The sequence below is a fragment of the Sander lucioperca genome, chromosome 19 (genome assembly GCF_008315115.2).
Source record: "Sander lucioperca isolate FBNREF2018 chromosome 19, SLUC_FBN_1.2, whole genome shotgun sequence".
Taxonomy (NCBI): Eukaryota; Metazoa; Chordata; class Actinopteri; order Perciformes; family Percidae; genus Sander; species Sander lucioperca.
The window spans coordinates 12,549,415-12,577,336 of record NC_050191.1 but is presented as its reverse complement, the minus strand read 5'-3'; the positions used below and the strand labels follow the sequence as shown (position 1 = coordinate 12,577,336).

The following is a 27,922-nucleotide window of genomic DNA, read 5'->3' as shown; positions in this document are numbered from 1 at the left end:
GCTCATGGATGAACCAATGCCTAAAAAACGAACCTCTTATTACACTGCATATTATAATTCGAGTCAATGAAAGTTGTTCTGTGTGACTCTCCCCACGCATTTGCAGTCTCAGTGTATAACAAGCTCTAGAGCTAATTCAGGTCAATTATTGGAGTTAGCACAGGTGAAGACAGAATTTTTCCCAGTTTTTTTTCTAACATGTCTGTATTGTTTTCATCATCTGCTTGTTTAATTTACTCCAAACCAGAAAAACTAGACTTCCACTCCTCTGTGTGATAGTTGTGATAAGGGACATCATTTGTATACGTTGCCTCCAAACCCCCCCACCCGCGGTTTGCTATGAGAAAAGAAAAGGGCGATGTCTAAATTTTTCATAGGGTGGATAATGAGACAGGTTTCAGCTGCTGGCACATTAATAAGTCATGGGAAAGACACAGAGAAAGGGAGACACGCAGAGAGAATGCATTTGCAATGTATTTGCATGTGTTTGTGAATGTGAAGCATGTCAGAGGTGTGTGTGTGTGTGTGTGTGTGTGTGTGTGTGTGTGTGTGAATAAAAGGTTTGTAGACGTGTAAGAAGTTTAAGAATATCCTTTAAAAGTGGGATCTTGTGCCAGATAAAAGTTATTCTGAGAGGTGCCCTGCAAAATGAGGAAACATAAAACATTTGTTATAGAATGGCCCATGATATGTGAACAGCATAATTAGATAGCCTACAAAACAACCAGTGGCAATATGCTGAGTATTTGATTAGGTGTCTATATGGGAATATCCTACCACCCTGTGCGCCTACAACCATAGACTACCTGTTGTCTATTTGCTTGCAGCCTTGACAAAGTTGCACAATAAACCGGCCTAGCTGCCTGCTGTGTCACGGTGCTCAATGCCTCGGGGTGTGTTACCTCAGCCCTTATTAGAAAATCAGAAAAAACACACTTCTAAAGCTGCATTCACAATGACATCTATCTGGCATACTCCAGGACAAGAGTGATATTTTCTCATTTAAACCGCACTAAATATTAATTAGGCAGGCAGTGCAGATTCCCCTGTTCATGTGTGACGAGGGACAGGTTACCTCACAGCGGCGGACGCACTGAGGCTTCAGGCTTCAGACTTCATTCTTTAAGAAGGCTTTTGCAGCGCGCTGCATTTGAAGGGTTCAATCCAGAGACAACCGAGAAGGCAGGAGAAGGGAGAAACCCTGTAGCCTAACAATGGTAAGATCTCACTTTCTGTCTCTGGTGACTGTTTGGTTGACCTTCATCAGGATTGCGCTGTCAAAACGCTTTTCAAAGAGAGATTAGTGATCTAAATTATATCTCGGTAAGTTTTTTTTTCCATACTTCAACACTTCAGGGTATACCTGCAAACATCAGGAAACATAGGTGTTATGAAACGTTAATAACTCGTCACAATAGGCCAAACAGGACCTTTAAAGGTCTAAAATAATAGGTATGGGATTTTTTTAAACCGACAACCTTTTTTAACCTACCAGCGCCACTCCCACACCTATGGCAGCCTGGATAGGTATGTGACAAACTATAGACTTGGAGGTGGGGGGGATTGTAGTCCGTAATTCATACTTTTGTCATGTCACGTTTTCTTTATTTACTTAAAAAGAAAAGTCGAAATAATGTTGTAATGTAACTTACACAGACAAAAAGTGGTTAAAGGGTTAAATTCCTCGGCCAAGCAGCACGGAAAGACTGACTTGAGCTGCCCGCCAAATGAAACAAGGGCACACAGGTTTGGAAAGCCAAAAACCGAATTCAACAGGCTCTGAAACCCACACAGTCAGTGCGTCATTTCCCCTGGAAAAGTTTGTTTGGACACGGCCTCTTGCTGCCTTCAATTGCTAAAAATAATGTAGGAATTTTGAGAACACATCATCGACCTGGACGAGGTGCTTCAGCAAATACAGGACAGCAGTGTGACTTTACTAAACCAGAGCCATTGCATCTAATTTCAAACTGTAATGTTTAAACTTGTTTATGCACCTAATGTTAGACACAATGGGTCTATTTTGGACCACTTTGGAGACTTATCATTATACTTTTGTTCATTAAAACATGGCTTCCAAATTTCTGTACTTTATTAGCCTTGGTCTTTGCTACAAGATCAAATTTGGACTCCCTTAGGTCTCACAAGTGTCTCACATATTTGACAGCCAAGCGATAGTTTGATACTTGAGGTGCAGAGCTGCAAGGTACCAACCATCAGATATCCCTATGCATACTTATTTAGCATTCTGTGGAAATAATTAGAATTGTTAATCCCATTTCTACTATTTTATGATATTAAATAAAGTAAGTACTGTAATGATGTAATGAATGTATGTAGGCTATCACAAACCTGTTCTTTATTCTCCTGCTGTGATGGATGAAAGCTCTCTGTGCGGCTTAGTTTCTAAAGAAGAACAACAAATATACTACACCAAATGAATATGTATAGGCCTACAGAGACACACATCAGTAACACAATATGAAATGCACATATAGAAACATACAACACATGTTAATTGTATTTCAAACAAGACATATGTTTCAGAAGTTGGGAGATGACTTTTTTGATGTGTACCAAAAACCTTCATTACAATCCACTCTAAGCATTTATTATTCCAAAAATGTGAATTACTAACTATGACATGATACTGAATGGACAAACAATTCAAACTATATGTGCTGTAATGACAAAAATAACAGCAGTAACGGAAAACATAACCCTGCTCCTTGCCATTTTAAAATGTTTAACACGGGAGAACGGGTACTATATCAAAATTACATTTGACCTTTTGATCCCACACAAAAAAAACAACTAATAACAGTTATACTGAAAGCTTCAGAAATACTGGAAGTAATAATACAATATATACATTTCTAGGTCAAGCTATGGTTTCTTAAGTTACCCAGTTTCAAGATCCTTTTACTTTTAATTTATAACAAAAAGGGTTAGTAAGTGGTGGAAGAAGTGTTCTGATCCTTTACTTAAGAGTACTAGTACCACACTGTGGAAAATACTCAAGTAAAAATCCTGCATTCAAATCCTTACTTAAGTAAAAATATGAGTTAGTAAAGTATTAGCAGCAAAAGTACTTAAAGTATCACAATAAAAAGTATTGAAAATTGGTCCCTGTTTTATGATGTTTTTGGAGTAGTATAATGCATTAATGTGTGTGTTGCATTTTGCTGTGTTGTTTAAGGTTGTTCTAATTGAAATACTGCTCAGAAAAATACTTAATCTTGCAGTTTGTCAGAAACATTCAAATTCAAAATCACCACATTTGGAGATACATGGTTTTCACTGGACAGGAAGTAAAAGTAGGCTACATTGCCTCTGAGAAAGTTGCATAAAATGGAAATACTTGAGTAAAGTATTGACCATGAATTTGTACCTAAGTGCAGTACTTGAGTAAATGTAGTCTACTTAGTTACATTCCACCACTGCTAAAAGTATATATTGCAGTGATTTTAATATGACTGACTGGGAGTTGTTAGTATTAAAGGTGTAGTTTACAGTTTTTAAATGTTTTTTCAACTTGTCTATTTAAATATTCACAATCATTGCTGATGGCAGCTAGTCAAGCCTGCTTTTATTCAGAGACTAACACTTATCAGCTAAATGAAACTGCGGTTAGATGGGCGACCTCTTGTTGAATAACCGGCTTCATTTAGTGACACTCGTCTCTGAAATTTACAAGGAGCACATGAAGGCATCGTTTAACCACCTGGCTGCGTGCGCTCCGCCAGGGGCAGAACTTTCACAGCGCCCATATCTGCGATGCCGCAGTCTGGCCAGTTTTGGATACTTTACTGGATACAAGGAGGACAAAACACAACATTTCCATCAGTTAGACATGCATATTAGTGCTTCTTTTATCCTTTTATGCATAAACTGACAGCGGTTTATATGTTGGAGTGGGCCGAAAAGTTTTCTTCTATGTCTAATTAAGGGTGAGTTGAACTTGAAACTAAAAGGAATTGCTCAAAGTTAGACTTAGGGATGGATCTATCACTTTGCTAAGGCAAAATATCTTTTTTTGTGATTATTTTCTGCTTTTTCACACTGCTATTTTTTTATCCTGGTGGAATGATTTTGTTTTTGTTTTATGCTCTTTAGGAGTTTTTGATCTAAAGCAAAATCATGTTCACAACCTACATAAAGAATCTGAATGATATGGTATTTTCTACGGTAAGCTTACAGGTTATAAGCACTCCTGCATGTATTTGCTATGCTGAGAGATGCATGGCCAAATACTAAAAATGTCAATGAACAAACCTCTAATAATATTTACTTTAGATCCCAAGCCTGCACTCCCTTCCTTTGTTCATTGGCAAGTTATGCTATTTGCACTACCACGTGTAACTACTCAGCTCAGCTAGAGTTTGCGCATATTCATTGGAAATATGCATGTTTATTAACTGTCACTGCATGTGTATACAGACATTTATGTGAGTTATTCTCTGCTTTGATTTAGTCTGAGAGCCCTGAGGAGCAGCAGAGCACTGGGGTCTTGGGTCGTATCGGGAGCTGGCTTTCTCCATGGAGGGTAAAAGGTCCAAAGAGTCCCACTGAAAATGCCCCCCCAACCAGCGATCAGGCTGTTAAGTCAGAAGGAGAGGAGGAGAGTGAGGAGTCTGTGAGACTCTGCGCAGGGGAACAGTGGGAGGAGGAGAAGGAACAGAGCTCCAATCCCAACCCACTCTGTCTCCCTAGAGACATTTTCCCCTGTGAAGAGGAGGACGCCACGCAGTCTGCCCACAGAGACGGCGCTGTTGTGAGCAGAACTGAGACAGCAGAAGGAGGTCCAAAGAAGGAGGAGTTTGTGGAGTGCAGGAAGAAGAGAGTTGGGCAGGGCAAGGAGAGGGAGGAGAGCAGTAACGGTACTTCAGCGAGCGGGAATCTTGAGAAGAATGCCAGTCATCTGACACATTTCTCTTCCTCTTCTGAGCAGGGAGTGGTATGGGACTCTGAGTGGGCCCACACCCAACTTCAGGCCCAGAGACAAGCACAGGCCCAGACAGGCAGGAGGCTCCATGTGTACCTGGAGGAGACCAGTGTGATTCACTGCGGCCAAAACAGCTGTTCTGGACAGGAAGTTGTCCAAACCAAAGTCACAAAAAAGAACCTAAAGGTCCTCGGCAAAGCTAAGTCATCACCGGGTTTTGATTTGAACTTAAGTTCAACAAGTGCAGAGAACAAAAGGACAGATGTCAAAAGGACATATGTGAGGCCTGCTGTTGAGGCACAGAGTTATAACAGTGCCCTAGTGGGAGTGTCACTGAAATCACGCAAGGACTCGCAGTCAAAGCCTGAACCTGAAGAACAAACAGAGGCTGACAGCATGGGGCGTAAAAACACAGCCAGAAGGAAATACAGGAAGAACTCTCAGGAAGATGGAGCGGACAGCTCCCAGGAGAAAGTGCCTCCCAGTGCCCAACCTGTCCCAGAGGGAATCCCAACATCAGATAACTCAGTGACAAGTCCTCAGGGCAAAAGTCCAAAGACTGACATGGGAGAGTCATCTGTAAACTCCTCCTCCAAGCACAACCCCACCCCTCAGGCATCACCTGAAGGAGCAGAGAGTAAGACTTCCTCTTCCGATACAGTCCAGCAGTTGGACAATTTCCAGGAATCAAACTCAGTCATTGCAGCCACTTTGGCATGTGTTGATGGTGGCACAGACATGGAGGACGACGACAGTCTTTACAAAGTAGAAAGGAGGACAGAGACACCAGAGTCCAAACGCAGGAGTATGAAGGTTTCTCAAAGTGAGGTGAAGTTTTTTACAAAATATGTGCCTTTGAATCCAAAGCAAAATCCAACAGGAGACACACAGGAACTTAAGGCAGCGTTTAAGAATAACGAAGATGAAGCAAAGGATAAGCCCAAGACAGAGATTGATACCAGGTAAGTTCTCACCTAAATGTGATTAGTAAAGTATAAAGAGAGCAGTTTCACATTTTCATATACTTCAGTGTATATAGAAAAGTCTTCCAATAATGTATTCCACTTAAAATAAACTATGTGTTAGGAATACATGTTTAGTTTGCAGACATTTTAACCCCACCTGTCAAGCTTTTGTGGCATTTCTGTCAAAGATTGTGTGCTGCTATGGGTGTAATATCACAGGTGTATCCACAGTCAAACAATGGTGTGAGTCAGAACACAAAGTACAGCCCTGTGCTATAAGATTGTCACTGTCCAGTACAGACCAGATGAAAAATAGGTCAGATTAAACTCAGCCTAACACTAAACTAAACTAACATTTATCTGACAGAGAAAATGGTGCATATTGAGGCAGTTGTGCAAGTTTAATACACAAGTCAAAATCAACTTTAAATGTTTAAAATTTAGCAAAATATAAAATGTATATTTGGATTCAAACCTTAACCTCTTTTCATACACAGACTACACAAGCTGAAGAAAATGAATGAGGAGCCTAAGCCAGTCGTTGGCCGCCTTGCGGATAAAATCAGCCTCTTTGAGCGCCCAGCAGCAAAGGTCAGCAAGCAGACCTTCCAAACCCAGAGGAGTGCTGATGTCTCTCCAGTCAGGAAAGCCACAGAGAGGCCGAAAGCAGATTTTGTGTCGTCAGACCAGAGATCAAATTCAGCTGAACGTTACGGCATGGCCAGGTCCAGCTCTGCGTCGCCCATCAGGGAGAAGCCGATGACGATCAAGGAGCGAGCGAGGAACTTCACAGAGGCATCTAAAACAGAGGACATGGCAGGGCTGCCTCAAACACCAGCTATGAAAGGAATGAAAGCTATGTGTGTTGCAGTTGCTGCATCAAAGTCACCAGAACTGGACCATCAGGGTAGACTGGATACTAAAGAGCAAATACAGGAAGCAAAGTCAGAGATAACATTAAAACCAGATGGACAAGATACTACCGCTGTAGGGGTAAAGATTTCCATATCTAAAGAACAACCAACGAGCTCCAAAACAAACGACACAGTGGCCTCGAAAACTGCAGATCAGGGTACAAAACCTAACAGTGTTGAAACTAATGTTTCATCTAAAGGGCCAGGTGATTCTGCAGAACTGACCAATAGCATTAGCCCACAGTCCAAAGGCCCAAGCAGAACAGGCTCCCGCTCTAAAAGAAGAAAAAGTCGGGAACCAACCAGTCCCATCAGCCCAAATAGTGAAAAAAAACAAGATTGCTTTACAAATAAGCCAGAGCTCACTGCTATAAAACAACAACAGGTGGATGATACAGAGGAGGGTGCTTCTGCCGCCAAACAGGTCTCATTACCATCTAAAAAAGCCCAAGGAAATACATCAGACAAACAGATACCTGAAACTAAAACCAAACAAAAAGCATTTAAGAAGGAATTGGAGGTGTTGGACATACAGAAGAAACAGTTAGATTCTTCATTTAAAAAGGAGAATATCGACAAACCGGTCAGCAGACAGGAGGGACTGCCTGAACCATCTGTCAACAAAGATGAACCTGATACTGCTGTTCATAGCAGCGAAACAAAGACGCCTATTGACAAAGATCCTGGTATTTTACCCCAAAAGGAGGAAAAGGCAGGGGGACACTGTCCCTTATTCACACAGAGGAGAGACAAGGCCTCCAAGGACAGCAGAGAAACGGCAGCCTCCTCCCCCTCCCCTGCGGTTGAACGACCTACTGAGACGTCTTCAATGGAGCAAGAGCCCCCTGTTGAACGTTCTAAATTAGATAAAGAATTGTCGATGCAATCTGAATCAAAAAGTAAAGCGAAAGTGAGTGAAGCGAATAATAAAGACACTGGGCAAACACTGCAACCCCAAAACAAGGACATAGAACTAACAAATCAGGCCGAGAGTAAAGATGTGGATAAATTAGAAAAGGTAGAGGGTGAAAAAACAAATCAGGCAGAGAGGAAAAGCAAAGAAAAACCACAGCAGCTCCTGCATTCAGAAAAAAATACCACAAAGGCCGAGGTTTCAGACAGCAGACAAGGTATCTCGGGGACAGAGGGTAAAGCCGATGAAAGAAAAAATGCTGAAAGAAAAGATGAGACACAGCTGGTCAAAGCCATAACAAAACCAGAAACAAACCAAGCCGAACAAGTCTCTCAGTCCTCAGAAAAAAACTTAACATCAGACCTTTCTGCTCAAAAACAACATGTTGGAAATACGAAGACAACACATCCCGAAAAGGCTGCTGTTTGTGCCGTCACCCAGACTAATGAGGCTGTGTGTGTGTCTAAGAGTGAGAAAGGGTCATCAAAGGAAGAAAAAGCAACTCATGGGCCGCCTGAGTTGCAAACAAAGGCTGCAGAAAGCCCTGAAACCGAGACAGGGCCAGTAGTGATTGCAGAAGAACCACAGCCTCATTCTGTGGAAAAAACAGATAATTCACCAGATGACTCATGTGCACATGGAGCAAATGATGCTCAGTTCTCCAGCTCAAAGTCTATTACCAAAGCAACTACAGCAGCTGAGAAAGTCACTGTAAAAGCCGCTGGTGGCACTCCAGCATTGATAACTGCACAGACAGATAAAATGTCAGAGAAAGAATTATCTGTTAAAGAGTCTACTCCTATTTCTGTCTCTAAATCTGCAAGCAGTAAAGGAGCAGGGCAAGATGATGAGAAAGAAACTGACAAATCAGTGCCTTCGGAAGTCAAAGTCTCCGGAGATGTAATGAAACTAGCTTTGCAGTGTGAGGAATTAAGAAAAACAAAGAGCACAAGTGACAAAACTCCACTCAAGGGCTCGGAAATAATAGCACAGAGCCCCTCTGATAGTGCTGCCTTTAGCTCCACAGTTAATGTGGTCAAGAAGACAGCTGAGAAAACATTCCATTCACCAATAGATGAACTTTCACCTGTTGCTAATGGTGATATCTTCCCACATCAACAACTACACACAGTCAAAAAGGAACTGGTAAATAACAAGCCAAGTCAAACTCCAAAAGCACCCACTTCCCCACAGGCTAATAAGCCGATCCCAGACTCAACCCAGCGTTCAACCATGAAGAAACTCCATTTACCACGGGGACTAAGCAAAGACGATTCTGCAACACGACAAGACGCCCCCTCAAGCTGGCTGGATGTGGACTTTCCTAAACGGAGGCTTAAAGTCCCGGTGCCCAAACTGAGCTCTTCTGGAAGTGAGAGCAATCTTCTGGACACCTCTGGTGAACTAGATGATGATGATTTTGTTGAGAAAATCAAGAAGCTTTGCTCCCCGTTCTCCCTCCCGCCACGTAAACACAACCAACTCCGGCAACCTCAGCCACCATTTGCCATGCCTGCCATCAGGGAGGACCGCTTTGAGAAGACGTTTGACCCCGAGGAGTTTAAGTTTGGCCTGAGAAAGAAAAATCAATTCACTGTAGACACAACCCCAGGCCTTTTGGCCAAGCTCCAGAACAAGGAGACAAAATCTGGCCTGAAGCCTGCCAGGGCTAGTTTGGCAGACAGGAGCATGCTGCTCAGTAGCCTGGACACTCACTCTCGCCTCAGGGACAAGACTCCTGTCAAAGATGAGGAAGATGTCAAGGAAGAGAAAGATGACCAGGTCAAGGTGAAGTCTCGCTTGGAGGGGAGCTGTGTCCTCAGCAGCCTCACCTCCTCCATCTTAAGAGGGAAGAGGAATGGATTTCAAACGCAGGCAGAGGGCACCAATTCTGGGGATGTGTCACCTAGTGAAGCCCCCCAGCTAAGCCCTCCACCTTTAACCCATCCACCCCCACCAAGCCCAACTGCCGCAGCTCCACTCAAAGACACACTGGCCCTGAGCAACAGAGAGGAAGCCCAGGCTGTGGTCAGTGACTCAGGCCCTCCACTTCCCTCCTTTAACGACATCAAGCTGCCGGACTATTTAGAGAAGTACCTCCCCCGAGAACCAGTGAAACCAGTGCAGAGCATACAAGGACAGCAGCAATTCAAAACTAAGGTTAGTTAATGTTATTTTCACCTTAAAATGATGTGAATTTAAAGAAGTTGTGCTCATAACACAGATATTTCACAGTCAACATACATCTGGCAGGCACAAGTTGAAGTAAGCAAAGCTATAAAAATATCTACACTCAAAGTGTATTCATTATCTAATGAAAGGAAATACTCATAGAACCAAGTGCTCAATTTTAACATGTCTCTAAATAACAACAAACATCATTCTGTTATTTTTATAAGTTCCCTAGGGATGTAAGGAATAACTTCCATAGATACTTGATGGTTTTCGGTTTATGCATCAGGTTATTGAAAAAATGGCAACTCCAGCCTCCGGAGGTGAAGCAGATCTGGCTGTGAAACCAGGTCCGGTTCTTCCTGATGCTGTACTTCCATGTTTTCCTGAGATTCCTTCAATCCCTTCTACACTCCCTGAGCTTAAGCAGCCTTCGGCTCAGCCACAGGGAAGACTTAGTGAAAATGTAAGTGTGCGGCATACATTCTATTAGAGGATACCTAATAGTTAGTATTAAAATTAAAGCTGCATATCTCCTTGAAGTGTATGGGCTTACACTTACATTTCCAAATTATAAGGAAAATGTGTTTCCTTAAAAAGGATAGCGCAAATTAAACCCAAGTAAATATTTGATCAATAGCAATTCATGATTGTACATTTTTGTTCTCCATATATGTTGATTTGTATGCTTGCCTGTTCAGTTGCAAGCTATTGGTTAGAATAATTTAACTGGAAGTTTACTGATTGGACACGCTTCGTATTTCCAATTATTAATACCAAATAACATAGCTCTTTCCAAAAAACTCTGAAATTACTGATCAGCATTTGATTATTGATGAATCTGACAATTAATCAATTAACTGTTTAGTCAGTGAAAAGTCTCATCATGATTTCCGCCATTCAGCTTGTTTTGTCCGGCTAACAGTCCAAAGCCCAAAGTTATTCAGTTAACTATCACAGAAGATGAAGAAAACAAGCAAATATTCATTTGTGTAAAGGGAATGTTTGGCATTTTAACATTGAATAATTGTTACCGACTTGATGTTACAAGCTTTATAGTGTCTGTATTTTTTTCTGTTGCCTTTTTGCAAGCATGCTGGATTTAGCATCACTTTTTTCCTTTTGGCTTACCAGTGTGATGCTTGAATACAAATTCAAAGCAGTGCAGTCTCCATGGACCCACTGTGTCCCTGGAAGTAAACTGAAAGGTCGGGCATTCAACAGGCACAGAGCTGCTGGACAAACAAATGCAGATTAGCTTTTCTAGCACTTTATATATGTTTGCAATGGTCTGCAGTCTTTGTCACAATGAAAATTTAGTGTTTTTGCATTCCAGATAAGAACTGCCAAGGGATTTCACAAGCGCCCTGGAAAGGTAGGCACAATTTTGCCCACATACTGTAAAAACAAAATGGAGAGAGGAATCTGGACAGGCAATTCTCTGTTCTGTGAAAACATCTGCTTTTCATATGGTGTTCTTGGGGGTAAACAAAGTATTTAAAAAAACAGTCTAGTGCAAATGCTCAGCTGGATGTGATTACAATAATGGAATTCAGTGCTGCCAATGCAGTGCAAAACTTGTGGTTTTGCATTATTGTAGAACTTCATTAGTAGTTGTTAGAATAAGAGCTATACCCCTGGCCCACACATTGCTTTAATTCAGTCTACCTTCAGCTTTAGCTGTGCTGGGGATCCTCTTTCATGACTGGTATTAACAAAACAAAAAATTGTTGATTTGATTTGTTTTGACACTACCCTTCATGTCTCTTAACAGATGGTGTTGTTTGAGAAAGCTCAGTTCAGTGGCCAGGCGCATGAGATTTACAGGGATGTAGCAGATGCTACTTCTCTGCAGCTATCACCTCTCATATCTGTGAAGGTTGTTAGAGGATGGTAAGTAGTGAAATTCAACTGGAACTATCAGACGATGAAAAGAAAATCTGCACTGAAGTGTACTTCTAATTAGTGTCAAGTGGTTTTGAGATGCCAGTGTGACCTGTTAAGGCTCCTGGATGTTCCATTAATTTAATGAAATATCGGGATTAAGAGTTCCCTACTTAACGTTAACTGTAATTATATATCCACTTTGTCTTTGAAATGTGTTACTGGTAAACAAACAAGATTTCTGTTCATAGTTGCTCACCAGAAAGTTTGTGAATCCTTGAGGCCTGGCATATGTATTGAATGCATGTCCTTCCCTCTCCTTTTGTTTTTGAACCCTGCATTGTTAACACCCATGTTGACTTGCTTGCAGTTTTTTTCTTCCCTGCCTTTGCTGGAGCATTGCTGCGTTTCTTGACGTGTTATCGCTACCTTTAGATCAGTGGAATAGTGTAAAACCATTGGCAGGAATGTGTACAACATGCTCATGTGCCTGCATGTGCATTCTCGTGTGTGTGCACAAGAACAAACTAGGGACAAGTGGATGATACAGGGACTCAAAATTTTCTCCATAGCGCTACTCAAAAACTCCACATCCAAGCTTCATCTCCATGTTGCTCTCCCAAAAATAGCAAAAAGGATAGTTACAAAGTTTCTTGCATATTTATATATTTGAATAACCTTTGCAGCTGAGAATTGCACTATGTCCTTATAATTATGTGGTCATTAGTTAATGACCGGCTCTGTCCAAAGGTAACGACATCCACCTACCAGCACCTCCAAAGATCACTAATAAACTAGTTATAGATCTCATTTGTTGAATCAATAAAAAAGAAACAAAGTGTAAAGTTGACATGTTTGGGTTTAGGGGGATTATGTGCTGGGGTTGCTAAACTAGTGGTGGTGGCTGTAGCTTCATATTTATGGGACAGATAGAGTGGTGTTGGTCTTCTCTAACTTTTGACAAGAAAGCAAATATGCATATTTTTCCAAAAAACATTGAAGTAATGCTTTTAAGACGCTTTTTGTACCACATACATTTATCCTGGCCCTTCCTTCTTTTTCCAACATATAATTATCTGTTTCTGGCCATATGATTACATGTTTTTTGTTCTCACTACAGCTGGGTGCTCTACGAGAAGCCTGACTTCCAGGGACGCTCCATCGCCTTGGAGGAGGGAGGCATTGAATTGACAAATGTGTGGGCAGAGCCTGGGCTGGAGACAGAACCACAGAACAACCCATCAATGCTGATTGGCTCAATTCGACTTGCTGTCTGGGTGAGTCCACCAGTTAAATATATCCACCTCGTTTGGCCTTTAGCACATAGCACTATCGACATCATCGTCACCTCACATGGCCCTCTGAAACATAGCTAATGTGTGATATTGCTTCATGTATATTCAGTCCAGACTCCGTAAGAACAGAATAGGTACGCTTAGTTAAGATTTTACTTGGTCACATTACAAAAGAATGACTTAAGGACTAGAATGGGCCGCCGCTGATAATTGCTGTGTTTGTTTCCCCCTATAGGATTACAGCCTCCCCCATATTGATCTGTTTACTGAACCGGAAGGCCGCGGCAGAGTAACGCCTTACCACAATGACACAATAGAGACGGGCTCGTTTGGCATCCCACTGAGCACTGCTTCCATCCAAGTTCACTCTGGGGTGTAAGTGTGGCTGTTTTAGCAAAACAATCATTCAGATCTTTTGCAATTGACTGGTAAAGCGTGGGTGTGGCAATATTGAACAGGCCGACAAAATCAAATCATTAGCAAGACACATGGTCTACTTATTGTGATTGATCAGAGTGGTAGATAGGTAGTTATCTGGAGATTAGATTTTATTTGAAATGCAATACATTTAGGCGCTAAAGAACGAAGAAGTAGTGTAATTACTTTGAGCAGCCAATGAGAAACCCCCATGCTCTGCAATGAGTTTTCTATTGCTAATGACTGTAAGACCCAGCAGAAGAGTAGACTTTGGACATCTTGCCTGCTGTGCTTAACGTCAAGCCTAAAGTATTTTTAATGGGATGTTCCCGGTGTTTGGCTTTGACAAATAGCTGAGAGATAATAATCATTGCTACGTTCCTTTCTGTCTTTGGTTTGACTCTCACTCGTTTGCCTCTCAGGAATGTCTTCCTGCTGTTGCATGTTAGAAAATAGAGAAAGTGTGGGCACATCAGAGTGGAGAGGTGGAGATATATGGAGAGAAACAGACAAAGGTGTGGAGAGAATTTGGCAAAGGGGTGAATGTTTTTTTCACGTGAGAGGTGTTGGCATTCAGGACATTTTGTGCCCTGCCCCTGAGGAAGTTAATGATGGTAGAAGTTATAGCTATTTTTGTAGTTTTACCTTGGCACTGTTGGTAGAAACCTGACATTTTGGAGATTGTTTCAGCATTTCTCGACAACTCGAGCTGTCAAATGCCAGCTCATCTTTGCTCAGCTACAAATAATGATGCTTCAGCAGCTCCCCCTATGGCGTTTGCTCTGTGACAAGTGGGGCAACTGTTCAGCAGATGTAGTTTTGTGTTTAACAAATTCACTCCAACATGCACCTAGCTCAGTTGTGTTCACTGATTTAACCGACTCTTTGGCTCCAGTTATTATATATCTTTCTGCACCATACGTTGGGCATCAGTTCTGGGTATCACTTCCTCAGCACTGACTGAATAAGCTGGGTTAATTTTTTCTGCCAGAGGCTCACATGTGATATATGACATAGTTCCGACAAAGGCTGTCCACGCTAAAAGTGAATTGTAAAAGAAAATGCTTTGAAGCTGAAGCATGCATTTCAAAGATATTGTATTCTAAAATAACTAGCTTTTGTTGTCTGCTGTTGGATGACTCATGTCTGACATAAATACAAAATACCTCATTAGAACACTGCCCTAACCTATTAATACTTAATGTACTGAGCAAAATTACCAAACATACCTGCTGATTTCTATGTGGAACAAAAAGTATCTGTGAGTTTGTTCTTTTTTATGACAATTATGCCTTTTATAAAAGCAACAAGCCATGCAAGGTCATGACTCACATTGCTTTGAAAACCACCAAGAGGCATAATATGGAGGGACTTTTTGGCTTAATACTTAATTAACATGCAATGTGGGTGTCCCTCTTTCCTTCAGGTGGCTGGTGTTCAGTGACCCGGGGTTCCAGGGCATGATAGCTGTGCTGGAGACAGGAGAGTACCCTTTTCCTGAGACCTGGGGCTTCCCATCACCCTTTGTTGGATCTCTTCGACCACTTAAAATGGTTCGTATTTCTGTGCAACATCGAATGTACACTGCAGAGGATAGTTGAAGAATAAGATATGTTAATTAGCTGCTTCTAGCCACACTAGTTGCATGGTTGTGTCAATTTTGTAAAAACATTCATGGTTCCCAGAGGATGAATCCTATTTACATTGGTACTCAGATTTTCCATATAGTGCCACCAGCAGGTCAAAAGATGCACTTATCTTGGGAAATATAACATGAATTAATATTATTATTAGAAATAGCTTAACATTTACCAGATTGAGAGAAAATTGTGGCTGCATGTCATTCCCCCTTTCTCTCCCCCCCTTTATCTCGTCAGCTGTCCTATGAAAATGAAGGCCTAAAATGCCCAAAAAATAATCTTTAAAAAAAAGTAGTGTAGTAATTTGGTTTATGACCAAATACATGCAAAACTAATGAAATTCCAGCCTCAGCTGTACTTTGTGTTTTGTGCTCAATAACACATGTTGGCTTGCTAACTCCCTATCCTAAAATGAACACCTTAAATATGTTTTTATGCAGGTATAAAGTTAGCTGTTATAGTTAGCCGCTGCCATGGCTTTAGACTCTTATTCTTGTTTCCATTCAACTCTTCCTTTTCCATATTCTGACTGACTCGCTTTTTTTTTTACAATGTACATTTAATTAGAGAAGATAATGCTTAGTAATAATGATGTCTCTGTTCCAGGGTGGTTTCAAAGTGGAGAATCCCAATGAAGTCAAGGTAGGATTGACATACCATTCTACATTTTACTTAACTTGCACGTGCTTAATGTTAATATAATGTTATTTTAAATCTGCTAATTATAAAGTAACCAAATGATTAACTCTGACTATTTTATAAAAGGCATTGTGCATTGCATCCTTGGCTAATTTTAATTTCAAGACAAAAATAGATGCAACATCAAAGAATTCCCAGTGTAACCATAGCGTTTCAACGACATTTTCAGACCTCAGAATAAAAGATGTAAAGCCTTTTTTTTAGGCTTAACGTTTTGAACTCTCAATTAACAATTAGTGAAAATCACTTTAGTGCAAACATTCCTAATATTGTGCTCACAAAAGTTCAACAGACGAAGTGTGCAAGGATGAGTTTTTCACCTCATTTGCGGTCACGCTAAACCCCAGTAAGAAATTCAGTAACATTATTAAAACTTACTGTGTATATTTAGAAAGAAGTATTATATTTATATCGATAAACCTTGTTTATTCTTAAGTTAACCTGCTATCTTGGATCAAGTGTCATTCTATGAATAAAAAGTGCATTGGAACAAAAATACAGAGAGATCAAAGACTCAAAAAAGGTAGATAGTAACAAGGACAGAGCTGAATTGAATAGCAGTTTGTCTACTCAACCAAATGATGAGTGATGTTTGATGTAAGCCTTGTGCTTTCTCTATTTCAGGCTGTGGTGTATGAGAAGCCTGGCCTTGAGGGCTTTTGTTTGGAAATCGACAGTGACGTTTTCAGCTTTTGTGAAAGTGAAGCCATTGCTGCAGATGGAGCAAACTTTGACTCAACAAAACTGAACTCTGTGGGTTCTTTAAAGATCATCGGAGGACTGTGAGTCTTACAGTTAATTATCTGTGCTTACACAGGTCAATCAAGTTAAGTTGTAATCTTGACTTGTAGAAAAGTTTATTCAGGATTAGCTTTGCTGCCAGATTTGAGGTTAAGTAATGCAGTCCCGATTCATAAATACAGCTCTAACCAACAACACGGCTGCACTTCTTTTCTTCCAGCTGGGTGGGCTACAGCGAGCCTGGATTTGAGGGCCAGCAGCACATCCTGGAAGAAGGAGAGTACCTGGACTGCAGCGACTGGGGAGGTTCAGAGCAGCTCCTGTCACTGCGACCAATACTGGCTGTGAGTACCATGCTGGGCTAACTCCCTATACACCTTTGTGTGACCAAAGTAAGCTCAAAATACACCAGTATGTGACGTAGCAGTGAAATAGCTGTGGTGTAATGTTTAAATTATGGTTCGACCACCATGGGTTTATGAAGGTTAGAATTAGTCATCAAAAATGGAAAGTATTCTGTGTTGCTCCTATAAAAGTGTATTCTTGTCAGAATGGAAAATCCATGTAAAAGCAGCAAAATGCAGGCCAAAACTTTTCACATAAACTCACACTATTGATTGTGTACAGGGTTAGCAATTTACTGTAAATACCAGAGAAAACTCTGAGGTTTTCTAATTGATTCATAAAAACAGAAGACCTTGGGGTATATGTTCTATAAGTGTCGTGACGAAATTCAAATTGTAAATAGACTTTAATTATGCCGAAAGTGAAGCTAACTAGCTAGCCGCGATCTGTACACATAGCTAGGATTGAAGGGACAGTAGCAGCTAACAAAATCCCTAATGTTCACAAAAATGCATTAAATTGAAATTGGACACCATAGTTAGCTTTATAAGACCTTGGGGTAGATGTTATATAAGTGGCGTGACGAAATGCAAACTAAATATACTCTAGTTAGGCAGGCAGCTGGCAGCCAGCCAGTAGTCCAGTAGCCGAGAAACGGTGACTTTCACTGGGTGAGGTTGCCGTTTTCTCGTCAGACTGTGTGGAGCTCCTAAAGTCCGACACGTCTTACCAAATTTGCAATTAACCATCAATTTTCGTAAAACGGCCCATATTTGAGCTTTATATAGTTGATTTCTCGCATAAAAAGGTATCAGAAGTGAATTTAATAACGAAATAGCCCAACAAACAACGTATAACTTTGCAGTGTCTGAAATATGAGACCTGCTGTCTCGTCTCCAATGTGTTTCTATGGGGTTCGCTCAAACCAATCAGCGTGCAGCTCATCTAAATATTCATGAGCATACCATATTTGGAAGAAAAGCTCTTGTTCCAAATAGAGCCATATTCACAGGGTAGTTAAGGGCCTAATAAAATAGCATTCGGGCAATTGTCAGCCCAACCAATGTTACATACCCTATCAGGAGACCTTAAGGAACAGTGTGAAATACCCTATATAATAATTCAATCACCCCTTTAATATTTGGGGGAAACAGATTTACTAGCCCAACCTGTGGTTCTCAAACTGTGGCACGGGACCCCCTGACCATTACAGAGGATGGCACACATGTCTAAGTTGAAAAATGTAAAATTAAGTTTAAATAATAAATTGAGTTCAATTAATCAGATTCATGTGGGCCAAACAAAGAAACAAGTTCTTTCACACTTGCAAGAGTATCAAGATCCAGGTTATTAAGATTTATTCAGACAGCAAAAAGGGTTCGCTTTCAGAGTGGCGGATTTTACTTTTTGTGTCGGAAAACTGGTAGTTTGTGCAACATTTACCTTAAAATGTGGGTGAAAGGAAACATGCAGCTCATTGTTTTGATAATATTATATAAAATGTTCAACTTGACTTGTTTGTTACTAATTTAGGTAATGGTTAATCAAAATGGAAGTGGTTTATAGTGGAATACTGGGCATGACGCTTCCAAAGGGGGCATGACTAAAAGAAGGTTGAGAGCCACTACCATAAAGTATGTTGAGTTTGACTATGCTCATTTGTGATGTATCTTGGTGTGATGCTCATCTGATGCTTTAAATCTCTCTGCAGGATTTCATGTCTTCGCACCTCAAAATGTTCAGCAACATACAATTCGGTGAGCTGGGCGTCAACATTGACCTGACAGTGCCTGTGATTAACATGGATGACACAGGCTATGGCATGAAGACGCAGTCAGTTGATGTCATGGGTGGCGTGTAAGTGACAAACATTATACTTACATATACCCTGCAACCTTCACTGCTGTGTGAGCAGTAATGGAGATAATGAATAGTTCACAGTATCATTGTTTCTCCTGATAAAGTGAATTGTTCTCTGATTGTTCAAATTCCTGAGCTGTCTTTCCATTGCTAGATGTAAAGTATGTTTCTACAGAGGACAACTAACAGTACAGTGCATGCATTCCTACAGTATGCTTCAACCTGATTATTACTCCACGCTACATTCCCACTGAGGTCTTGTGCGGTTTATTGTCGTTGTTCAGCAGCTCAGAAAGGTAAGGGTGCCGCGCCCATGCTGACAGGTTGAGACAGATTACCTAGTTCACTATAATGTTCAGTCTGCCACACCTCATTCATGTCAGTAAATTGGTTTTGGCGCATGCTGTCTCACACCCTTTCGCAGTGGGAATGAATGTGAAATTAGTGCTGGGTGTGGAGGAGGAGTTTCTAGAAGCCTGAATACTGTTAACAAGGAATGTCATTTATATTTGGATGGTGTTTTGTCTCATCGTCTGTAATGTTACATATGAAAGTAGAAGATCCAAGTAGTGGCTGTGTTCCTTATTTCCATTTCTTTATGCTCTGATCAGCTGAAAAAAACGCAGAAGTAAACAAAACCAGAAGCAAATCAAAAAGAATAATTACTCAGATTAGACTAATGAAATACAAAGCATGCTGATCATTGCTACCCATGGGAGAGGCTAACAAAATGGTAAATTATGTGGAGTAGAACATTTCGTCCTTTAGGAGGCAGGACTCTCGCATGAAGGGTTATTCATGCTGTGCTGCTAGCCTGTTATTAGATTGCACAGCCTCGCCCATGTCGTGCTGCCGTCCTTTTTTTTTTTCATTGCTGAGAGAGACTTGTTTGTAGTGTGACACACACAAGCCCACAAATGCAGACACACAGTGCCTGTCTGTCTTAGAAATACCCAAGGCATCCACAACAACACACACTAGCACAGCCACTCAAGACATGCCCAATTTGCCAAGAGAGTACATAACTGCTGAGATACTATCACGTGGGAGGCCATTATCAACTTGGACTCTGACCAAGAATTGTTGACACACATGCATGGTAAATGACTGTGACAAATGTCACTTTGACTGTGTCACAATTTATTTGTGTGTGCACCACACCACAAACTGTTTTCTCTACTTATTAAGATATTAAGATAAAATATGAAACGGAGAAAACACAATTCTGAAATGTCTGTCTGAAATGGTAATTATGCTCCTCCTTCTGTTTTCTCTCTCAGCTGGGTTGTGTTTGAGGAGCCGGGCTTTTGTGGTGAGTGCTACATCCTGGAGAAAGGCCTGTATGGAAGCCCGGAGGACTGGGGGGCGCTACAGCCCAGAGTTGCCTCAGTAATGCCTGTCGTGCTGGTAAGAACAATGACTCAGACAAAAGTTATAAAAACCTGCTGTTTTGCCCCAGCTATCAGACAGATTGTCTTGTACCTGTGATATTTTATGTTCAATCAGTGCAGCAGCCAGCATGTGAGCTGCACAATTAGCTTCAGATAATCACAATAATTGTCATTTTAGCATTCTATGATTCATAATTTTGCAATATCAAAGGGCTTGCTGTATTCTCACTTCCCCTGATAGTCCTAGTTTGGTTAACCAAGTGCTTCCATTGCATGTGACCAGTCACAACGCTCATGCTTGTGACCAAATCAAAATTTAACATGGACAGCAGGAATCTCTGGGGGGACAGACCAACCTTTATACATTTGATTATCTTTGCGAGAATGAGTCACAGGCAAAGGAAGAGTAAATGTATCCGTGCGGAGAATCATAAGACTTAAAGTAAAAACATCTTAAATCACAAAGGTGAGTCATCATGAGGCCACTTGGATTTGAAATCAGATGATGACAAACAGACATAGATTCCATGCAAGGTCTACTGCAGTGTTGCAGCTACATTCGCGTTAAGTGGCTAAATGCAGGAAAATAAAATCCTGTCTTAAAAGACCAATAATACAGTTCATTATTTATCTTAAATTATAAAGCAAAGAAATAATGGTCATTTTTGTCATTGTTTTATAGTAATATGTAATAATGCCATTTTCTGATTACTTTATTTTGTGTGTGGTTTCAGGATGATTTTGAGAACACAGCCAAGTTTAAGGTAGGCGATTGACAAGGATGAAAGAACACATCTATTCTTGCTGAGATAGTGTCCGTCGTATCTGATGAAGTGTGTGAGAGACTCACAGTTTGATGTTTCAGGCCTGTTGTCTTGCTGTGTGTGCCCCAGGTGCAGCTTTTCTCTGAACCAGGTTTTCAAGGCTCTGTCCTCCCTCTGGAGGACAGTGTGGCATCCCTGCAGGACGGCGTCTCTGTTGCCTCGTGCAAGGTTCTGGCTGGAAGGTGAGTAATATTGCACACTATGGACAAAATATCACTGCGGCTGCGGTTGATGTGAGTGATGATAGAAGATGAATTATTGATGCTTGAAAGACCGCACCATTCTGCAAGAGCAGATTTTAGGAATAGGCCCGGTTGGATTTCCCAAAGGTGATTTGATAAAATTGTAGCTGCATGTTGCTCATATTACAAAAGAATCTCTGGGACTCAAGATCTGCTACAGGCTGTCTCTGCTCCACTTACTTAGAAAATATCCCAAATGGCAGCAGTCATTCACTGTACATCTTATATTTTTTTATGATGTGGTATCCATATTCATTTGATGTATTGTAAGTTCTGTGCATATGTGTATACACAGTATGCTGTTCAACCTCAAGCAGGAAGGACCTAACATAGTATGAATATTGAAACTCGCTGTGCCAGCATATAATTAAAAATGTGGCACCTACATTTTGCAAATAGTTTTAAATGTTGATCATATTTCTTCATTAATCTAGAACACAAGTCTCGTCTTTGCTCCTTGCGTGTGTGTGTGTGTGTGTGTGTGTGTGTGTGTGTGTGTGTGTGTGTGTGTGTGTGTGTGTGTGTGTGTGTGTGTGATTTCAGCTGGCTGGCATTTGAGGGCCAGGACTTCACTGGAAGGATGTATGTGTTAGAAATGGGGAGCTACCCAGACCTGAGCGCAATGGGATGTGTTAATGCGAGCTGCTCCATCCTGTCACTACAGACTGTTGGCTTTGTAAGTTTATTTTCTGTTTTAACTATTTGAGCACTTTTAAAGCCCAGTCCCTCTTATAGGATGGTCCACCACAATTTTTGGTCATTAGACCCTTGAATTTGGACATTAAGTTTTTTAAAGCTGTATTACAATGTTGGACTGCCAGACGGATTTAAAGGTAGGGAAACACGATATACAGTATTTAAAGCTGCTACAATCAATATCATTGTATTAAAAGAGCACTACACATATTGAGCATTGCACTCCTATAACATTTTTGGACTTATAGATGGATCGAAATTGATTCAGTAGAATCTTCTTCCTTGTTAAAACCTGGCGCCTACATTACCCACATTGCAACACAGCTGACAGTACTTTTATGGAATGGCGTTCTTTTTGAAAATGAACACAGTGAATGAAGAGACAATTTTTGGTCGATAAAAGTCTAATTTATTGATACATATTCATATTAATAAAACTTTACTTAGTGCTGCAACCCACAACTTTTTCCAGGCAGGTAGCCTCTCTAATTTTAGACAATGCAAGGTAAATGATAAAAAGTAAATGTTAAATAAGTCACTGATGCTGATCTACAACATGAGTGTTGATTTAGAAATCAACCCAGCTGTTACAGATGGAAAAAATGGCATGGAGTACAAAAGTGTGAGTGCAGTCCGTTTCCATGGTAACCTCAAAATAACTTCAACCTGCATGACCTGCAACTCTCCGCCCACCCCATTCCTTAATACACTATCTCTCTCTCTTTCCCTCGCGCTCCGCAGGAGTTTTCACTGCCATCCATCACTCTGTTTGAGCGGTGTGGTCTGTGGGGGAAGAGGGTGGTTCTGACAGATGGATCAGTCAACCTCCAGCTGGCTGGAGGCTGCACCAGAGTCCAGTCTGTGCTAGTTGAAGGAGGCATGTGAGTACATTACATCTGCTCTGTGGTAACTTGCTCTGTAGGAATGTAAAGCAACTACTCGGCTGTCAACAAGTTCTCCTCTTGGTGCGAGTTTGACAGGTTCATGCATAACAGTGTTTGTGTGTTTGTGTGTGTGTGTGTGTGTGTGTGTGTGTGTGTGTGTGTGTGTGTGTGTGTGTGTGTGTTTCTACTGGGGAGTGAACCCAGTGTGCTGTGAAAGCCATGTTCTCTGCTAGGAACATGTGAAACAGAATAATATCCTTAATTTTACACGCCTTTAGTGGCCCCTATTGACCTCCCTGATAAATCCCTGTTGTCTTTTAATCTCTTTAATTTCTTTCAAATTCTAAAGTTATCAACTGCCAAGTCGATGTGCCAAAAACAACGTAAGCTTATTTCTTTGCCTGTGGCAAACCACACCCATGTAGTGTGCCACTAATGACTCACAAGTTAGGTGTTAAAGGAGATTAATCTCAACCGACAAAGCAAGGTACTTAAACTTTAAGATAAAGGATTCAGAGATAATAAAAGAATCAACGCTGAGGTTGTCTGTCTAAGTAAGTGTCTTGATGTTCTTTTGAATTGGCAGAACTTACCTTTACATTTGCAAGAACAGTTTTTAATGTAATCCAGGTCTGTTATCCAGGTAGTGAAGCTGGCTTCCTGGACTTATTTTTTGTTTAAGACTGTATAGGCTACAGTTTTGGCCTGTATGCTCAGACATGGTGTTTTATAGGTTCAAATTAAATGGATGCAGAGCGCAGCGTCAGTAAATCTTTTGTATGACAGTACTGACAGATGGAGTAATGATGGAAACCTGCTGCTGATGTGCGAGATTCAGACTGTAGGTGTGAACTGATACTGAGGAAATAAAGGGCTCACAGTGAGCCAGAGCTGTCTCTGCAGTGGCACATTCCCACTACAGGAGAGACGGGCAATCAGCCAAACAACAGGGCCATTGAGAGTTAAAAGCAACATTTCATAGTGTCACAGAGAAATTGGATGGTTGTGAAGTTGACACATTTTAGAAGATTACCTTTGGTACAGTGCTATATGGAAGAGAGGTCTCATAAACACAACTGCAAGTCAAAAGAAGACTTTGTTTTAACTTCCTACCAGCATTGCGATACTGTAGCCTGGGTTTATATAATTAAGATTTAGATAATTTTTTATTTGACCTTTATTTGATCAACATGTTTTCTACAGTTGAAATTTGCTTGGGCGCCTGGGTAGCTCACCTGGTAGAGCAGGCGCCCATATATAGAGGTCTACTCCTCGACGCAGCGGCTGCGGGTTCGACCCCGACCTGCAGCCCTTTGCTATACGTCATTCCCCCTCTCTCTCCCCTTTCAAGTCTTCATCTGTCCTATGAAAATAGAGGCCTAAAATGCCCCCAAAAGAAAATCAAAAAAAAGAAAGAAATTTACTAGCCAAAATTCAGCATTATGTGACAGGAACCAAGAAGAGAAATGAAAGAAAGAAACATGTGAAAGGCATTGTTCTCCTTGTCCATGCAGATTGTTAAAATGAAAAATACATGAATTTAAAAACCAAAACATTTTTTTTTTCTTGAACAGCCCAAATTCTATATATAGGAAACAGGACACTTTTAAACAGTATTTATCTTTGACTGAACTGAGAAAAGGTGAGCAGGAAGTGGTCCTGGTTTCATTATAGCTAGTCTCGCTTTGCCAGACCATCCACACGCTGCAGAGCGGAGGAGGGTCTGGCTACTTCACACAGCATTCTAGGATGGGAGAAAAACGTGCTCTGGTTTAATGGCATTTCTTTAAACTAATCCCAGTCGTCATGGGTGGCGCTAAGCTTTGCACGGAGCTGCTGTAAAATAGTCGTGCGAGAGAAAACTCAGATTGGACAGATAGTCTATCTAGCTATCTCAATTTACCCTGCAGATATCTGAGGAGCAGTTAACCAGAGTCCTCATAAATCCACCAGAGTTTAAACATCCAACACAAAGAAAGCGGAAGGAAACGGAAAATACGTGCATCCGGCGGAATTTACTGTGGCATCGGAGCAATCCCGGAAGTGGAATGTCAAGTATATAGACTACATTTTAGCTGATGTAAAACTTGACTGTTTTTTTTGTCTTTTCTGTATCACCAGGTGGGTATTATATGAGGGAATCAACTATCGGGGTCCTCAGATTTTGCTGAAACCTGGTGAGGTGCCTGATTGGCGCAAGTTCAGCAGCTGGCAGAAAATTGGATCCCTCCGCCCTCTTTTACAGGTACATCCGGGCTACACAATGGGCACAGAGCTTTCACTTGTATGCATTCGAAAGTCTGTACACCAGTGGTGGAAGTATTTTTACACTTCTAAATGTTTTGTACATGTACATCGGACCTACCTTGATCTACTTTCAGTTCAAACAGCTGTATCAGGTTGTCTTGACTGAAAGGAACAACCAAAAAAACAAAAACAAAAACATTTTAATTAATTTCCTGTTCAAATAGTATTCACTAAAAAAAGGCAGCTGTCATTTGATGGATATGACTGAAAGCTACACAGTGCAAGCCTTAACACCCTACTTATTGTAGCTAAATGTAACATTGTTATAGTTAGGACCTTTGCAGCAGCTGGTAGTCATTATCGAGGCATAATCAAAATGTAATGGTGGAGAACATAATTTCTTACTTTAAAAATTACTTTACTTGGATATTGTCAGTTTGTGTGGAGCTGAATTTAGCTGCCTTTAAATGTTGGTTTTCAATCTGTAAAGCTCAAATTTAGTTTAGAAAATGGCACAAATATATTTTGTACATTAACATACATCTCTTTAAGAATGATGAACCCTGTTATTCACTGAGCTGAAGCACTGAGCGTTTGGTCATGTGTATTTTCTGAGTAGAAGCGAGTGCACTTCCGTTTAAGGAACAGACAAACGGGGCTCATGATGTCAGTGACCGGCGATTTGGATGATGTCAAACTGCTGCGGATCCAAGAAACAGAAGAGACTGATGAATTTGAGCAGATCTGGTTCTACCAGAATGGACATCTCCACTGCAAGGTATTGCTGCTGCCATCATTATACTACTACAAAGCCTGTGAACAGTGCTACGAAAGAGTCATGAGCAAGCTTTGTTTAAAGCAGAGGTGATCAACAGATACAAAAAGTGCTGCAGTCTCTAGACCATTTTAATCATGTCAACACAAATTCATAAATCTAATCAGAATTGGTCAAACAAACGACTAATACTACAGACTCAAACAGCAACAAAATAAATAAACAAACTTCTATTGCTGAGGTTCAAACAAAAACTCAACACTATTTTTAGGCACAAACCTCCCATATCATACTAAACACTGGTCTATTGATCGGTATAAAGTCTATAGCCCACGGTTAAATAATAGACAGTTAGTTTAAATGTTAAACACTGGCCGATCCATACTAAAAAAAAAAAAGGTACTGAACTCCTCTCCCTGTGTTTCCAGCTGCTGGAGGAGTGCTGCCTGAGTCCCAGTGGTAGTGTGACAATTGCAGGAAGCCGCGTGGGTCTCACTCCAGAGCCTGACAACCAAATCCACTTGTGGAGCATCACCCCTGAGGGCTTTATCTCCTACACCCCCACCTCTGATCTGGTCCTGGACATCAAAGGTTATTCATCCATATGTGATGACTCATGCCATGTACCTTTTCAAGAAATCTATTTCTCTTTAATATTACAAAACACAGTAGTATAAATGATTTACATAGAAGACTTTGGATAGTTAGTACTATTAGCACCAGCTGGGATGAGTTAGCCACCAAGGATCCAAATGTCTGAACGTTTTAATGACAGTGAAGTATTTCAAAGGTATAGGATACTTCAGTGTTAGTCAAACTTAAATACACGCATGTTCTGGTTAAAGAAAATTCTAGCATTATTTTCAAATATTCTTTGTCACGAGATTGTTTTAAGTGCAAGATGCATTCATTTTCCTCATTACACTACGGATGTTACTTAAGATCTATCTTCTGTACATTAGTTAAAACATTTTTTGGTCTTGATTACACTGAAAGAATAGTCGCCCCGAATCTAACGGTCTGTTATTGGAGTTTTACTGAAAACTGGGTATTTTAATGTCAGGGTTTTTGTTTGCATCACTGTCGATTAGTGACACCTTGTGGACTAAATCATGTTAGTGTACAAAGTACTGTCCACTGCACCAAGATGCATAGTATTCTATATATGTATACATATCTATACATATAAATAGACCTTAGACAAATGCCTTACTATCCAAAGGATTATATATCAGTGTCATTTATCTTTAGTAACATATAGTTTAATATTATATTATGGAACACAATCTTATCCCAGCTGCAGTAAATAAACGACCACTTCAAAAAGAATAACACTTGAATACCAATAATTATAATAAATTAATTAATTAATGAGAAAACATTTCTGTTTCAGGGGGCCATCACTATGACAAAAACCAAGTGATTCTACAAACACTTGATCCAAGTAAACTACAACAAAGGTGGGATGTGGAGATTATATGAAAACATATGAGCTGCTGGACTGGATCCTGAATATTATTATCAGAGGAACAGCTCTACCAGAGGCTCTGTTATGCAGCTGCAGGACAAGTGCTCAAGGGCGAGGTACGTCATTAGAGATGCTCAACCTCTGCTGCTGCAGGACTACAAACATTTCCAATGAGGAGGTCAACATAAAGAGCTGTGGATAAATCTGTAAGAATGTATTACTACTCAGAGCGGAGTCTGAACTTTAAATACTTCATACTTTACACTTAACCAGTAATATATTGAGTCTTATTTTTTGTCTTTTCATTGAATGAATCTGTTTGCTTGATGTTAATTAACTTAAACAGTGTTAACACTTTTTATGCAACGTCATGTTATATACGTATATATACACACATTATACATAGCCTTATTTTCCAGCTGCATGCTACATGAGGAAACAAAAATACAGTTTCTCTTGAAATGTCTTTTTTTTCTTTGTTTAATCAAAATTATACAGCAAACTTTTGTTTTCAGAATGGTAATAAAAGTATTTTTGTCAATACATTTCTTTAATACACAGAGTTGCACTTGGTTTACAACAATGTACTAAAAGGCAAAATGCTA

The 27,922-nt window shown here is 40.5% G+C and overlaps 1 protein-coding gene across 5 annotated transcripts; it reads left to right on the top strand.

The window, feature by feature from the left end:
• The first annotated feature begins 910 nt into the window (after nt 1-910).
• Nucleotides 911-27,858, top strand: LOC116066008 (beta/gamma crystallin domain-containing protein 1-like). 5 transcript variants are annotated; one of them, XM_035995499.1, is made up of 24 exons: nt 3,742-3,950; nt 4,117-4,188; nt 4,475-5,907; nt 6,408-6,534; nt 6,577-9,897; nt 10,199-10,375; nt 11,246-11,284; nt 11,684-11,802; nt 12,914-13,070; nt 13,324-13,463; nt 14,932-15,058; nt 15,752-15,787; nt 16,469-16,626; nt 16,806-16,929; nt 18,642-18,787; nt 20,071-20,197; nt 20,916-20,945; nt 21,075-21,187; nt 21,791-21,923; nt 22,685-22,824; nt 24,949-25,072; nt 25,694-25,852; nt 26,278-26,440; nt 27,243-27,331. In XM_035995499.1, exons 2-24 carry the CDS (start codon nt 4,141-4,143, stop codon nt 27,329-27,331), a joined length of 7,230 nt encoding a protein of 2,409 aa, XP_035851392.1. In that variant the 5' UTR covers nt 3,742-3,950; nt 4,117-4,140. The 5 variants fall into 5 exon arrangements, with proteins under 5 accessions (XP_035851393.1, XP_035851391.1, XP_035851392.1 ...); XM_035995498.1 differs by having other exon boundaries at nt 3,741-3,950; nt 6,408-9,897; XM_035995500.1 differs by lacking the exons at nt 3,742-3,950; nt 4,117-4,188 and adding an exon at nt 911-1,217 and having other exon boundaries at nt 6,408-9,897.
• The last annotated feature ends 64 nt before the right edge of the window (nt 27,859-27,922 follow it).

Excerpts from the sequence above, each read along its gene's own strand:
- LOC116066008 (XM_031321720.2), top strand. The coding sequence starts at position 4,141 with ATGTTCACAACCTACATAAAGAATCTGAATGATATGGTATTTTCTACG. Across the intron at positions 9,898-10,198 it reads AGCAGCAATTCAAAACTAAG|GTTATTGAAAAAATGGCAAC; the intron begins GTTAGTTAATGT and ends TTTATGCATCAG. Across the intron at positions 11,803-12,913 it reads GTGAAGGTTGTTAGAGGATG|CTGGGTGCTCTACGAGAAGC; the intron begins GTAAGTAGTGAA and ends TTCTCACTACAG.